At 35.3% G+C, this 15,813-nt stretch overlaps 3 protein-coding genes across 4 annotated transcripts in view; 1 reads left to right on the forward strand and 2 right to left on the reverse strand.

Moving 5' to 3' along the window:
- Nucleotides 1-2,506: 2,506 nt before the first annotated feature.
- LOC136804573 (cyclic AMP-dependent transcription factor ATF-4-like) lies at nt 2,507-5,931 on the reverse strand. The gene is made up of 3 exons (XM_067061171.1): nt 5,790-5,931; nt 4,600-4,848; nt 2,507-3,533 (listed from the first exon to the last, which is right to left on the reverse strand). The coding sequence occupies exons 2-3, from the start codon at nt 4,793-4,795 to the stop codon at nt 2,650-2,652; spliced, it is 1,080 nt and encodes a 359-aa protein (XP_066917272.1). The 5' UTR covers nt 4,796-4,848; nt 5,790-5,931; the 3' UTR covers nt 2,507-2,649.
- Nucleotides 5,932-10,519: 4,588 nt separating this feature from the next.
- On the reverse strand, nt 10,520-14,705 carry LOC136804626 (uncharacterized). The gene is made up of 11 exons (XM_067061230.1): nt 14,393-14,705; nt 14,056-14,127; nt 13,740-13,811; nt 13,043-13,096; nt 12,653-12,724; nt 12,300-12,380; nt 12,060-12,119; nt 11,751-11,813; nt 11,381-11,424; nt 10,993-11,098; nt 10,520-10,682 (listed from the first exon to the last, which is right to left on the reverse strand). Exons 1-11 carry the CDS (start codon nt 14,590-14,592, stop codon nt 10,625-10,627), a joined length of 882 nt encoding a protein of 293 aa, XP_066917331.1. The 5' UTR covers nt 14,593-14,705; the 3' UTR covers nt 10,520-10,624.
- A 745-nt stretch (nt 14,706-15,450) lies between these two features.
- The window catches only part of LOC136804575 (cytosolic endo-beta-N-acetylglucosaminidase-like), a 49,187-nt gene continuing 48,824 nt past the window's right edge, over nt 15,451-15,813 (forward strand). For both annotated transcript variants that reach the window (XM_067061173.1, XM_067061174.1), the window contains exon 1: nt 15,451-15,651. In XM_067061173.1, the coding sequence (XP_066917274.1) occupies nt 15,467-15,651 (185 nt within the window). In that variant the 5' untranslated portion in view covers nt 15,451-15,466. The remainder of the gene's footprint in view (nt 15,652-15,813) is intronic.

The raw sequence follows: 15,813 nt of genomic DNA on the forward strand, positions 1-15,813 counted from the left end.
CCCCCCCCCCCCCCATGTTCGAACATCTTCTGGAAGAGCCCATTAGGCACGGGACTTAGCAGCCCTGTACCAAAAAGAATTATCTTTGGATCGAGACTTAATCAGTTCCTTCCTTAGTTCGCCTTTTATAATCACAATGGCGCTCAAAAAAGTGCTCTTCGTATTAGGTAAATCCTACCTTTGTTGGTGTGGGATTTAATTAAAGCGTGCTTCTAACTATCATAAATTTTCACTTGCATGAATTTGAGCAAGTTTTTTTATACGAACAAACTATATAAGAACATAAGGCTTCGCTGGTGAAAATGTTAAAAACAAATTAAGAACGTTTTAAGGCATTGTGGACTCAAAAACACCCTATTTCTTAGGAAAATGATCAAAAATATTCACAAAATAGTGAAAATAAAAACATGTTAAGAACATTTTTAGACTAAAATCCGAAAAGTTAAGAACATCCGAAGGCTTCAAAAATGTTGGATGTTCTTATAAGAAAAATTTGTAGTACTAGAAGTGAAGTGTAATTTTATAAATACTATACGTAACTATGAATGTTCTGCAATGGTGGCCATATTTGTTCCCAGCTTTGTAGACATACGTTTATTGGATTGGTTTGAAGTCAAGGAAGTTGAAGACAATCTTCTCTTACTCAAGAAAGGAAAACCGAGACCGATTTCTTTCGAAAATAATTTCGTTAATTCATCATCCATTGACTCTCTGTTTGGGAAAGTGAGACGCTTCAAATCTACGTGACCAATAGGCATTTTGCTGTCTCTCCATGTGATTGGTCTTTGGGTGGCTTGTATTGTTTTCGGCGCCTGCGTGAACAAACGTAAGTAATCAAAATAGTACATTAACGCGATGATATATAGAAATTTCAAGAAAGAGCCGATAACTAGCATCACTATGACAATATAATCTGCCCACTTCTCATCTACCATTTTTGTTTGTCTTATCATGGCAACAATATCATAACATGAGGATGCTATCCAGGCTATAAAACTACACACTAAAGGGAGTAGCATCATTTTTCGTTGCCCGTTGACATGCATACTTGATGACGTCACAGGAACAGCCAATAAAGCAGAAAGAATCGTTAAAGCATGAACTACAATCCGTCGTATAAATGTTTCTTTATCCTCGTCATGAAATTCTTCTAAATCCCATCCTTCAAACGGTGTATAAACAAGAGACACAATTGATGATATTGCACTTATGAAAGTTAATAGCGCGATTGCCATTGTAATAAAACGGTAATTGATTCCTGCCATTTTGTGAGTTGGCAAAAAACCTACGCTAATTGTTTCAAATTCCAGTTAAAAACGCCTACACCATTGGCAAGGAAGGCTATTTTACATTTTCTCCAAATTACTTCTTTCCCTTGCGACAAAAGTGTTTAAAACTCTCTGGTAGGTTATGTGCTACGAATGCTTTCTACAGCTAAACCTCAAACACTTGATAATTTCTATTAACAGTTCTATAAGAGTCATAGTAAAATTATCTCCGTCACACCCAAAAGTTAAAATATCTATTGCAACCAGAAAATTTAAGTTTCCCTTTTCACCCCTACTTGTTTAGTGAATTTTCAAAAAAAAATATTCGATTGAAATCAGCTTGTTCCAGCTTAGCAGGAAGTACAGGGAACTCTTTTCCTCGTTTTTGTTTTCATCAAATTTTCATTTTCATTCATCTCTATCCAACGTGGTGAGAGAAGACTGTTCTTTGAAGTAAGGAAGAGGAAAAATTCACCCCTGGGCTGGCGAACATTTCTTACTCGTTACGCTGTACAACTGTTTCGTACTGAAGTACTAGCAAATTTTTAGCTGAAATATGCTCTCAGAACACATCGGGGAAAAAGGTCGCCTCGCCCGCTGATTTCGTAAAATACGCTATAAATTACTAGGGACAAAGGCGCTAAACGATTCTGTAAAGTTTTTCACATTAAAATTTGCTCAAATTAATTCAAACGGACGTGAAAAAGGTCAGTTAAGTTATTTTCGCAAAAATAAGTAAAAATCTGGGAAAACATTATCGTCGTTTTGAATACGATTCTAATTTACGCACTAAGATTCTAGTTACTTTTCCGGGAACTTTACGCTATTTTTCCCAGGATAACCGGCATGAAATTCGAAAAGGTTTCTAAAGGTACGGAAAATTCTCGTGTTTACTCACGAAACTGCCAAACTTTCCGAAGCTTATTTTTCAACTTTTACCGCTAGAGATGGTAAAGGCATATTTGTGCGGAAGTAGGAATCTTATGCAAAACAACGGCACCGTATAAGTACAGGATTGGACGATGTTATCGTCCGTTACAGTGATAGTGAAGGCGGGAAACATGGCGTTATGGCGTTATACGGAAAGAGAGTTTCGAAGACTGGCAAACTCTACGGACTTTAAATTCTTTTCGGCAAAAAAAAAACGCTTGCAAATTTTCTTCGGCTTTGGGCTTATTTCTGAGATAGTGATTTGTCTTTATTTGTCTTAGGATAGGATAGGAAATTCTGAGACGGAGTTTTTAAATGTGAAGGAGCAAGATAACCCATTATTCAACAAACAAACTATATACAAAAACTAAGAAACAAATCACAATGTCTATGGTTCAAAAAAATATTTCATAAAATGACAACATTGTCTCTTTAATTGAAAACTTCATTTTCATTTTAACATTAAAGCTGCTGCAGAGAGAAGAGCATCAGGGGTTGCTCCTTTCGCTAATCGAGCTTTAATTACATCCAACATCAAATTCTTCAAATAATCTATCTCATTACGTAATCCATCAACTTTCCCTTTCAAATCCTTGTTGGTTTCTTCCAGTTTGTCTGCTTCATCCGTCATAATTTTTAACTCATCCTTCTTCTTGACTCGGTATCGAGTAGCTGCGGTACGGTTCTGAGCTTTCTTACGTAATTTCTGTTCGGGGGTCTTTTGCTTTCTGTATGGCTTGTAACGGGCTGGACGTGATTCAGATTCAGATTCTGAAGACGTAACTGAAGAAGCTGGAGACAATGGAGCACTGACTGTTGGTTCTTCGAGAACAGTCGTCGGTTGTTCTTCAAGTGCAGAAAATTCAGGTGTTTCAATTCCTTTTGCTTGAAACAAAAGCGAACAAAGTGCACTTAAATCTGTTGTATTACCAGCAAGCATATCCTCTAATGAGATTTCCTGGTCTGCTTTTGGAGCATCTTCCAAAAGAGCGTATTGGTGGTCGGTAACTTCCTGAACAGAAGCTGGCTGCTCTTGGGTCCGGGTTTCTGCAGCTTGATCGCACATAAATAAGAGATCATTTAAATCGCAAGATTCATCGCTGCTTGATGACAAAGGCGAAGCTAAGGCAGTATCCATTAGAATCTCAGTTGATGGTACAAATAATGATTCGTCATCAAAAGATGCGTTGTCATAGTAATAAGGGACTTGTGCCAGCTCTTCATTTTCCAGATCTAGTAGATCATCCAGAGTGTAGGTTTCTGATTTCACTGATGGATATTCGTTGATGTTGGAATCAATGAAATCTAATGTTTTCAACAAAGAGTTGTTGGTTTCTGAAGAAAAGAAAGAAAGAGAGCACTGTTAAGTAATAATTGGGTGCAACAGATTATCAAGTTGGCAAGAAAGAGCGATATGAGGCAACAGTGTACCTTTAGTGTAACTTATTTTATATCCAAACTATTCTGCCATTCTAACAGATGAGCCTCTTTCCTTTAATTGAAAGGATTTTCTTATTCAAAGAATTCTAGATATATTTGAATAGCCAGCCAGGGAGATAATTGTTACATGGTTAATAAGCTAGAAAGATAGCAGGGCAATAACTGCAATCTATTTGTCAATAACGATTTTACAGATTGATTGATGGTTATGGGTTATAACAAAACAAGGTCCAAATCTTTAATTAGCTTATTTCTATTTTTTGAATCACAGGATTCTAAATTACCAAAGGAAGTTTATATAACGAGATATAAAGAAATTAAAATGGATAGCTCTTCTTATCGAAAACTGTTAGGACAACAATTTCTATAATTACTACAAAACCAGTAACTTCCTTTTCCTTAATCAGAGAAAATCAACCAATCAAAAGTCGAAGGAAGTCAGTCATGTGCTCTTCTTCAAACTTTCACTTAATTATTACAAAATTTATCTTAATTTCTGTTTGTCATCTTCAATGCAAAATAAATGATCACAAAATTCTCTTTCGATGTCTATATCTTAGTGACTTTTGAATCAGAGGACTGATGCAGTTTCATCGCTTATCTCTTAAAGGATAGTAGAGCACCTATAATAGAGTATACATTAATTTTAAAACAGCTGCTTATGTAGAATTTTTTTGTGAATTCATCTGAATTCATCTTAATTTTAATATAGGCTTGAGCCCTGCCAGCAAGATCCTTTTTTATTATTCCATAAAGAAAACTTTTAGAAGATTTATCTAACTATGACAAAGTTAAAGCCCTTTGACCCTATAGACATAAAATAATATAACGTCAGGAATGATCATAGCCAATTTCTCACATTTACTGATATATACTAAGCAACCTTGGCTAGGAATAAAGTTAGGGTTGCTCATTAAAGATAATAAGGTGGACTAAATAAAATTGAAACAAAGATATTTACTTGAAATATTATTGACACCATATCCATTGCACGATTGTTTCTCGTTCTCCAATGATTTGTTGTTGAAGAGAAGTTGAAAGGTGGCATCGGTGTCATTGTTGAAACTACAGGCATTGAGGATGCTGCCTGGAAGCATCGAAAGCGAATTCAATTTGTTGTTGTGTTCCATTTTCGAACTGATTCTTGTTCTGCTCATGATTATTTTTGTTTAAGGTGCCAGAGGCGAAGCGGTTTGATCCATTTTGGGAGCTAAAAGTGAAGAAAATAAATAGTTGACTAAATAATTTGAAGCAAATTCCAGATCAAATAAATATTAGGATTCCAAGTTTTCTTTTTCTATACGTATTCTAGGCTCTGCTAGGCTAAAACCCCTTATCAAAGTGCCCTATTCAGAGTTTCTCCATAAATTTTACTTTGATAATTGATAATAATAGTAATTTCAGTTTTTGCAAATTTTGGTTATTCTCATAAAAATTTGACCTCACAAAATTTTTTTGGACATTTTTGTAGAAATCTTCAGTAGAAATCTTTTTAGTGAGAGGGAAATTTGTCTGATATAGAAGAACTGGATACTTTAGGCAAACTTTTGCAAGCAGAATCAACGGTAATGAAATTTAGGCAGACCTCTGTTTGGTCATTTCTCTAATACAATGAGATTAATGAAAAAATTGTTGTTTTGCATAAGAGTCCCCCATTCGACTGCACTTAGATTCTTGACCACTTTTCCAGGATTTTTCTGCTATTTTTCACGGGAAGACAGCATGAGGGTTTTCCTCTAAAGATACTGCTAGTCTTGTGCTTCCTTACTTCCTGCCTTACTTTCCAAAGCTCATTTATCAACTACAATGAGTTCTGGTCTTTTTCTGGTAGAAGAGTGGCAGAGGAATCTTAGAACATCTTAGTAAAAAGGAAGGGAATCTTAAGCAAAACCGTCAATAGATATATATTAAACCAGAACTTTTCAAAATAATTTATATCAAGAACCAAAGACATGTTGAATTAAAGACTCTGTTTGAAGGTATAAGTAAAGCAAAAATATAATATAAAATGAAGGAACCTGTGAAACTAATAAGAAGAACTGGGTACACTGAACAGGGTTTTTAAACATGGGATGCTACAGGGAATGTTTTAACACGAACATTTAGTGATAGACTTATTTGAAAAGTTTAATTTTAAGAGAAAACACTTACGCCATTTTTTTCTTTATTTTTTTTCAAGTGCAAGCACCTGCTTGGTTGGGGAGTAAAGCGAAAATCTTTCTACGTTACTCCATCTTGTTTTCTTGTCGACGACTGACTGACGCTGAAAATCAACAAAGATAAAAAGAAAATCGTCTGCTGATGCAATTTTTCAGGATGTACGTCATCGACAACCAATCAGATCGTGTAAAATGTAGAAGTAACCAATCAGCGTGAATTCGAATCAATGTTTTGAGAATAATATCCATGCGCTATTCACATGGATGAATAACCTTTGGATTCGACATTTCAAGGGGTTCAAAGGTAGAACTAAACCTATTTCGAAGAGTTTATTTGTCCCGTTAAAGGTACTAAAACTTAATCTATAAACTGAAAAATAAAATTGTATACTTTCCATTGCTCTAAATATGCAAAATTTATGATGATAAATGAAAAGTGATTATATGAAAAAAATTGCTAACACCCGTCTATTTTTCGTTTACAATTTAAAATCCACTTTCGTTTTCTCGGTCTTCCAAGAGCAAAGATGGCGGACTGAATATGACCGATCTCTCCAACATTTTCACATTTTCTTGTGCTGATCTTCACAATACACCTTTCCCGTAATTCGTAAAACTAATGCGCGCGCATTATTTTGATGCTCTCCACCGTTTGGTCTCTGGAGGTAAACAAACCCGTTTTTGCCTGCGTTCCCTTAGGGAAAGTTGGTTTTTTGAGCTTTTCTTAAGTTCTGTCGAACAAAATCCCCTCAAATTTTAGTATGTTCAACCTATTCATGATATTATACCACCCTGAAAATATTTTGCCAAAAGAAGGTCGCTGTCAAAAGTTAGAGGCTCAAATCCCAATTTCCCTAACCCCTCGCAGGCAAAAACGCGTTTTTTACCTCCCAAACAATTTTATACACAACGGTGGAGCGCACATTTTCCCGGGCCATTTCTGAGAAATTTGAATTACGGGAAAGGTGTATTGTAAAGGTATAAATATTGTTAATTTCCATCAATCAATTCTCGAATTGTAATCTTTTTATTTGCTCTTCGATTAGTCCTTTTAATCTTTAACGTCCCTAATTGGCAATTTGTTTTGTATACTTACTTACTTTTGGTTACTTTTGGTTGTCTTCGAGCTTCATGCTCTGGCAAGAAACTTTCTGCTTCACACCACAATGCTGCATCCATCAAACCTGAATAAGGAAGGATGTCAGCAGCTAAACAGTTTTCATGTCAAGAATGGAGTTAGAGTCGGCTCTCCTGCACCCTGTGTAACCATGAATCTGTGGCTCGTCTGGGATCGAACTGAGCTGAACTGAGGTGTCTGTCTAGAGAGTTTTTGAACTTTTCGACTGTAACATTCTTCATATCTCTAATACTCTTGGGCATTGAATTGAATAATTTAGCACCTTGCACAACAAGAGTGCTATCATGTAGTTTTGAACTATGGGTGCGAACACACATCCTTCCCAATCTTGGGAGTTCCTTGAATTGAAATTTATTGTTGATGTTTGGAACCAGATTTTCAGCTATTTTCCATGTATACAGGATCCGATATCTCTCCCTTCTTCTTTGAAGTGAGTAAAGTTTTAGCTTTTTCAGACAATCCCAATAGTTTTTTGGAGTGCCAGTTATTCTTTTGAGAAATGATTTTTGGATTTCTTCTAATCTTTGGGTAGAACTAACAGCACTTGGACTCCATAGGACTGAGCAATATTCAATGACTGGAATAACCAATGATTTGTAAAGAGTAATCATTAGTTGGGGTAAACGCGAAGAGAAAGTCCGCAGAATCCAGGAAATCAAGTTTTTTGCTTTCTCAATGACTGAATTTATTTGATGTGTAAAGACAGCATCATCTGACATTAGTACTCCCAGGTCCTTCACAAATTTCTTCCTTTCGATATTTTCTCCTGAAGGGGATTTGTAGTGAGTTTGGTTTTTTTTTATTTCTTCATCTGGACCATAGCGTAGAAGTTCAAACTTTGTGTCGTTTAGTTTCATGTTGTTTTCTTCAGTCCAGTCATAGACTTTTTCTAGTTCTTTTTGAAGAATTTCAACATCCTTTGTGTTTTTGATTGATTTGGTGGCACGTGTATCATCAGCAAATGATTTCAATACACAGTACAGTACTTTTTCATCAATGTCACCAATCAATATTAGAAATATAAGAGGTCCCAATACACTGCCTTGAGGGACTCCTGAAATTACTTTCTGGGCTTTGGACTTGACACCATTTACTATTACTGTTTGATATCTTTCAGTAAGGAATGATTCAATCCATCTGTGGATTGGTCCGGATATACCCAATTGCTTTAATTTCCCAAGTACAACTGCATGATCGACTTTGTCGAAAGCCTTTGAGAAATCAAGGTAAACAACATCTGCATTCAAACCCTCATCTAATATGTCAAGAATGAGGTCGTGTTGCTCGAGAAGCTGACTAAGGCAGGATCTCCCACTTCTGAAACCATGTTGGTTTGGATTGAAAAGGTCGTTGTTGTTCATGTGATTTACAATATGATTTCTCAATATTTTCTCGAAAATTTTTATCACATGCGAGGTGAGTGCAACAGGTCTGTAGTTGGCAGCCAGAGATCTGCTTCCTCCTTTGTGAATTGGTGTTATGGTGCATTTTTTCAGTTCAGTTGGAACAAGACCTATTTCTAGGCTTTTCTTCCAGAGTAAACACAGTGGAACGGATAACTCATCTTTGCATTTTTTGAGAAACATAGCTGGAAATCCATCAGGTCCTGCAGAAGATGATGGAGACAGCTCATTTATTGCTTTAACGATGGAGTTTTCTCTTCTGAGATTTTTCTCTTCTGTCTGTTTTTATTTTATTTTTCAATCAATATCAATAATAACCAATCGATAGCCGATTGATGGTTCAGATTTCACTTGTTTCTGGTAATAGATGGGTAATCAAATATTTTTCAAAATCTTAAGTCTCAATTGATCATCAATTGATTGATTGACAGTCAGTCAAACTAAAACTCCTATATCTGGATTAGAAACTAGGCTAGTCTTGCCTCTTTTATCTTTCCCTTTACAACAATACAATGCTGGCAAGTTGACACAACACATGTTTACATGTCAGATAGGATGGCCCGCGAGAATGGCCCGTGGGCGGCCGCCAATACGCCCTCGGAATATAAATAAAAAATTGGGCGGCAAGGCAAGGTATAAATCGATTTAATCAAACCAATCGAACTTCATTGATCTTAATCGAACTGATCAAACCTCAATCGTATTCATCGAACTGGGATCGAACTATAATCGTATAATCGAACAGTCATCGAACTTTACGAAAGTTTTCCCGGTTCGATAGGTGTTCGATTAGGTTCGGTAATCGAACAGCTATCGTTCGATAGGGTTCGATTAAGTTTGATTAGTTCGATAATCGAACAGTTCGATTGACACCGTCTGGAATGAGGTTGCCGCATTTCAAATGGCCCTTTTTTTTGGCACCCGTGGCCTTTCAGTGCCTTGCACGACGGGCGGCTGTAAAATTCCACCCACCCACACAAAGTCATTGAATAAAAGAAGAACTTAAAATCTTAAATATTTTCATTTTGAAAAATAGGTGCAAAAAAGTGAAACATGGAAAAGTTCCATTTTTAATTGCATTAATTGAAATGGGGGATTTGGAAAATTTTCTATGTTTAGTTTTTTGCACAAACCCCTGTAACTATGGGAGAGCACCCCGTTGCTAAGATGTTGGCTTACGGGATTTCGAGTACGGGTCGATTTTACTTTCGTTTTGAGTGGTTTCACTTTCGATTTCAAGCTAACATCTTAGCAACAGGGAATTGTGCAAAAAAAACAAACATAGAAAGTTTTCTAAATCCCCTATTTCAATTTAACGTTTCACTTTTTTGCACCAATTCTTTAAAATGAAAAATATTAAAGATTTAAGGTTTTTCTTAATATTCAATGATTTTTTACGGCACTTTGTTGACAATTCTAACTCTCCCATCAAATTTCCGCTTTCTTCAGTAAATTGAAGATGAGAAAAAACCTAAGCCTTAGAATAACAGGTTGAGAAAAGTATACGAAGGGTGGGATTTAACAGCCGCCCGTCGTGCAAGGCACTGAAAGGCCACGGGTGCAAAAAGAAGGGCCATTTGAAATACAGCAACCTCATTGGTGGAAATTTTATAAACAGCTGCGAAGGAGCACCAGGAAGCAATCAGTAGAAGAGACCACTTTAATTTTTGTTGCAGATTTCCATATAAACTTCTCTCAGGGATTACTTGTCAATGTACATGTACAGCCTTCTTTTTGGCACCTGTGGCCTTTCAGTGCCTTGCACGACGGGCAGCTGTAAAATCCCACCCTTCATAAATTTGTTTCAGTCCGTGATCCGTGGCTTAGGTTTTTTCTCATCTTCAATTTACTGAAGGAAGCAGGAATTGATGCGAGGGATTTGGAAAATTTTCTATGTTTAATTTTTTGCACAAACCACTGTAACTATGGGCGGGCACCCCGTTGCTAAGATGTTGGCTTGAAATCGAAAATGAAACCACTCAAAACGAAAGTAAAATTGGCCTGTTACTCGAAATCCCGTAAACTTGATATACAAGTTTAAGTCTATACTGCCAGGTGGTCTCTTTTCTACAAAACCTAACAACTTCCACTTGAAATTTTTCTTGAAGGTTATGGTATTATGCTGATACAAGTTGGTGAACAAAAAATAATAAGGTTAACTTTGGGTTTTTAAGAATTTTATTTATATAAAAAATTGGGTTCTAAAGTTTGAAAAATATTTACAAAAGATATATACAGGAATAATTTATTTAAAAGCTATGTACAAGAATAATTTATTAAGATAAGTTAGATATCTTCGAATTCCAAGATTTCTTGAAAGTTTACTTTTTCATCGTCGTTGTATCTAAAAAATTAAAGATGAATGGTATTCAAATTGCTGATAATATAATTTGATAAAAAAAGAAACTCATTGTGGTACCCCTTCAAAGTGGCAAAGAAACAGATACAACAGCTCTTTATTTTATCATCTTCGTTTCCCAATAATCTTTCAATTTTCTATGTCTGATATATATTCCACTCCTAAATATCTTTTCAACGAGCACAAAATGTTATTTAAATGATATCGAAGGTTACAGGCCTTTTTTTGTCCCAGCTGTAGATATGTTGAGACAGATTTTTGATCATTTAAAGAAGATAAAAATAATAAAACTTACTCAAAATCGCCCCATTTGACAGCTGATTTTTTAGAGTGATGACTATCGTTGATATCGAAAGGACATTCGTCAACATTGGTGGTGGTCAATCGATGTTCATACTCATCTAAGAATAAAAAAACATACATCCAATTTATGATATATAGCATATTAATATACTAAACAGTTAGTTAAATCAACTGTATTTTACAATATTGTCCTCTTTCAGATATAGCATAGTAATATAATATTGCATCTGATATAAATTAAGCTCAACAACTTGTAGTGTCAGTTTTACGAAAATCAGACTTTATTAGAGTGATATAATATGTGGCCAGACGTTTTGGCAAAATTGGGGTAATTATTCTCCAATGGATGTGGAATTTAATGAACAATGGTTTCTTTATACCTTTTGGATTAACGACCATTCTGTTGATTGTATGTTTGGCACCTCTAAAAAAAACATAAAGAATACGTCACAAATGATGATTTAAAAAATCTTTGATCCCGTTTTTTTTGTATAAATTATGTAAACATCAAAATTGATTGGGCACACAAGGCTCAGCATTTTTTCAGGTTTTGAAATTTGAAATTTGCTTTCTCAAATAAAATATTTTTTCAAATGAAATGAAGTGATTCCAGAGCTTTTGATATAATGAAGGGTTGGTAAAGGGCCTGGTATTTATTAATATTAGAAAATTTTGTATACAGAAAAGATAAGACTAAACATCAAACATCAAAGCTAAAAGTATTTAAACTCCTTGTCCACGAATACTTACTTGTTAAGTCTGAAGTCATGATGGGCGGAACTGGCTACAGAAACCTCGTCATGAGACCACCCTCTATGTAAAAAAGAAAAGGAATATATTAGTCAGACATAACTATACATCTTTTTATCAGACACAGATTGTAAGAAACTTGAATAAGCTATCGATTCTGCGTCATTTTAGTTTGGCTATTTTCATCTAAAGTGGTTTGGTTGGTGGCGTAAGTGGTTTATTCAGGGAGATGAAAAGATTTTATAATTAGTGGAGTAGGTCCAACAGGGGTGTAGAAGAGGCATAAATCAAAGTATCTTTTTAACTTACGGCATGTGAGGAAGGAATGAAGCCGGTATGAGAAGATACCCATTCATTTGGACAGGCTTTCTGAAAATAGAAAAAAGAGATCTTATAAGCGTGTCTATGGTTAAAGGGGTTTAGAGTTGTTAAATGTGGGCAAACTTTTCACACTGTTCTTTTAAAAATCTATTTTGTCCTTTGTATTTGAGCAGATAGATTACCCCTATTATTATAAAAAAGAAAATAAAGTGATTCAAGTTAACTCACTCGATTTGTGACTCGGGGTTACATTTTTGTTGAAGGTTACTGGTTGATGCACCACAATTTCCTTGCACACGTGTGATTTTTCTAGTAAAGAATATTTAAGTAATCATCAGTTCTTCCTGAATTATTTTTTTTTATTTTTTTTAACGATTTTTGCCGCTTGCCAAAATAAGTTCTCACCAAAACAGGTTCCATAAGTATTATTAAGATATTCGAGACTTTTATTTGCTACTTTCAAATATTGATATCCAGGATATTTGCTGGTTGCCTAAATTTATTCTCGATCGTCAAGAAAAGTCCCCTTTGTATTAGGCATTCAAGACATCATTTGCTACTTCAATTTCATTTAAACTTACTGTTTAGGGTCATTCAATCGGTAATCTCGACATGCTATCGACACAACTACAGCATTATTTTGCTTGTTAAACCTGAAAGGACAAATTTCAAATATTTTAAACTGGAAAACTATAGTGTGAAATTGAGCCGGAGAAAAAAGGAAAGTTTGAAAGGCCCTGTGGTATAGTGGTCATTAATCTTGGTTGCTGCACAGGCGATTGAGGTTCGATTCCCACTTGCAGTTTTTCACTTGGCAAGTGAACAAACCTTTGCTCGGATCAAGCCATGCCATGTGAGGGATAGGGTAGTCAGTTCAAGATAGTTCGGTTCATTGAAAGCGTTTATAGTTGCGAAAATGGACCTCAAAAAACCTTTTGTAACTCAACCAAATAGAAAAAAGTTCAACTTACGTTTTTGGGCATTCTTTTGATGAGCCACATTTCTCAATCACACGAGTGATTTTCCTATTAAAAAGAATGTAGGATATTTATCTCATAAAGATAAAAAATACCTGCTCTGAAGTACATTTTGTACGAAAACACATTTTACATTTTTAATAAGCATCAGTATATATCAGTAAATGAAAAACATGAATAAATTTGCTAGGCGCCCTTTAAAAACCATGATTTAAAAACCGTGACAGAAACGGGGGGCCCCAGAAACAGGGGGCCCCAGAAACGTTCATTTCAGTCTAAGAAAGTAAGAATGCGTTTGAAATAATCCACTATCCTTTTGTTCCAATTAATAAGAATGTTTCGCCCTCGACTCAATTACCATTCAACTCCTTCTCACAAACTCGGTAGGACTTTTTCAGCCAGTGGGGGTAAAAATAAGGGTATAAAACGTAATGTGGGTTGATATCCAAGGTTTTTATGCCTGTGGATTTGACTTCCATTGTTTTCAAGTCGGGAAACGTAGTGAGTGATATAGAGGATTTGTTTATTTGGTTTTTATCAGCGGGGACAAAAATGGGAGTAAAGCTTTCCAATAAGAATGCTATTTTGGCCAATTTTTGCAGTGGGAGAAGGTTCCACCCCACCGGGTCTGTGAGAAGAGGGTGTTACAATATTCGTAAAAAAATTATCATGTGCAAACAAAACAACTCACTGTTGAGGATCATTCAACCGAACATCCCGGCACATTAACTTGTGTTCAACAACTTTCTGCTTTTTAAGAATGCTATAAAAGATTGAAAAATTAATTTAAGTTGAAGAAAAATCAAGAACGAAAAAAGATGAGAAAGAATTTATATACTGGTTTTTATCAAAAAAGAGTTTAAAGACATCGTATCGTTGCAGGTATGATTTGGATTGTGTCCAATAGTTCAAATGTTAAAATCGAATAGCATTCCCAAAAAAAAATTAGTGAAGCTTTAAGATAAGATTCTTCAAAAGTGTTCAAAAAAAAGCAATATAGGGCTTACGGTTGAGAAGGTCGTGCCGTCATTCTATTAAAACTGGGCTTTGATTCAGCCTTCAATGCTTTCTTAAAGGTCCTAAAAAGAAGAAGAAATTTCTTAATCTAAATCAACTCTCAGGCTTTACCTATAGTTGAATTTGTACAAAACAAAAACGGTAACTTATAAAAACTAAGATAGAAAAATTAAATTATAAGCTAGAGTAGTAAAATTAGGAACAATACACGAAACGCGCTTTTCCAGTACCTCGATAAGACAATAGACGAACAATCACACCCTCTCGGAAGTAGCTTTTCTTTATTTTACTTGTATATCTGAGAATGAAACATTTTCAATGACTTACTTTTGCTTTGCCAATTTGATATGCAATGCAACATTTTCTTGTCGGCATTCTTGAAGTTGTTGTTCTTTGGCGTTTGCGGCAACGCTCGCCAAAAAACATTTATTTTTATATCGCTGAGTTTCCTTAGATAGAAACTCTATCCGCTCGTTTGCTTTTTCAAGCTCAATATAAGCTAACGAAAGAACATCCATTTCTGACATTTTCTTACTTATCAGAACTGAACTACTACAATTAACTAACTAAAATACAAATGGTTTCTTTTTGCAAAACGCTGAGCTCTAAACACTTCTCAAAAAAAAATTTGACGTCAAATGATTAAAATTACATGACCTAAAAATTGACGTCACTTCTAATGAGTTCTGATAGCCAATAGATAATACGCTAAAAACATTGTAGAATTCACACCAGCCTTTAAAAAAAAATACTGTATGCTGCCCGTCAAGAGGCTATATGGCTTCAAAAATTAGCATTTTCTGCGGAGAATAAATACCGTCTTTAAGAATTATTTTTGTGTCCTTAGACGTTCTTAATGCTCATCGGCGAAATTTAATTCCTGCGAAAATTTATTTAATCACTTTAATGGGGTTAATTTTCGCGTTGATTAAATTTGAGCTCATCCGCGAAATTTTAAGATTTCGCGGTTACTTAATTTCGCGGATGATACTATTGGGAGACAATATTTTCACGATTTTGTACCTTTTTACTGCCAAATTATGCATTTTGGTTTTTGAAACACGCATCATAGCACTTTTTTGATACTAGTTAACATTTGAAAAGTAGCTATTTGAAAATTTTTAAGTATTTGGTCAAAAGTATTTCGCGGATAAGGCCTTTTCAAATTTACACTGGGAATTAATTTCGCGGATGACTCCCAAATCCGCGGAATCCGTAGTCTGAATAGCAGACCTCTACAAAACCCCAGGTAATATAAGGAGCACGAATCCGTTAGTGTATTCCTCCAGCCTACGGAATCCGCGAAATTAAGTCCTGCGAAAATTTACTCAATTAAAGTATTGGAGTATTGCTTTCTCTAACTAATTCATATTTTCTATATTTAAGCGTCACGTAATAGTCATGGAAACGAGTAACGAGCCTTTCACCAAACCATACAAAGACCATGAAAATTTCTTGAAATGGGAATCCGATTATCCAACAGCCAAAGATGTTGTTGAATATGACAAAAGCTTGTGGTCAAGGGATGAAAATCGACCAAAAACACTTTTATGTCATGATATGAGAGGTGGATATTTGCAGGATAGGTATGTTTGAATGAATTACAGTTAATAAATCTTTTGTGGCCTAGGAGTGCGAGTCTTCGCCAAGACGAGACTTTGTACAGAAATATTAAGATAAAACGAGTTTTTTAAGGGCAGAAAGTTTTGCGGGCAGAAAGTTTCACGAGGTCAAAAAGTTGCGAAATT

The sequence above is a fragment of the Clytia hemisphaerica genome, unplaced genomic scaffold (assembly GCF_902728285.1).
Source record: "Clytia hemisphaerica strain Z4C2 unplaced genomic scaffold, Clytia hemisphaerica genome assembly, whole genome shotgun sequence".
NCBI lineage: Eukaryota > Metazoa > Cnidaria > Hydrozoa > Leptothecata > Clytiidae > Clytia > Clytia hemisphaerica.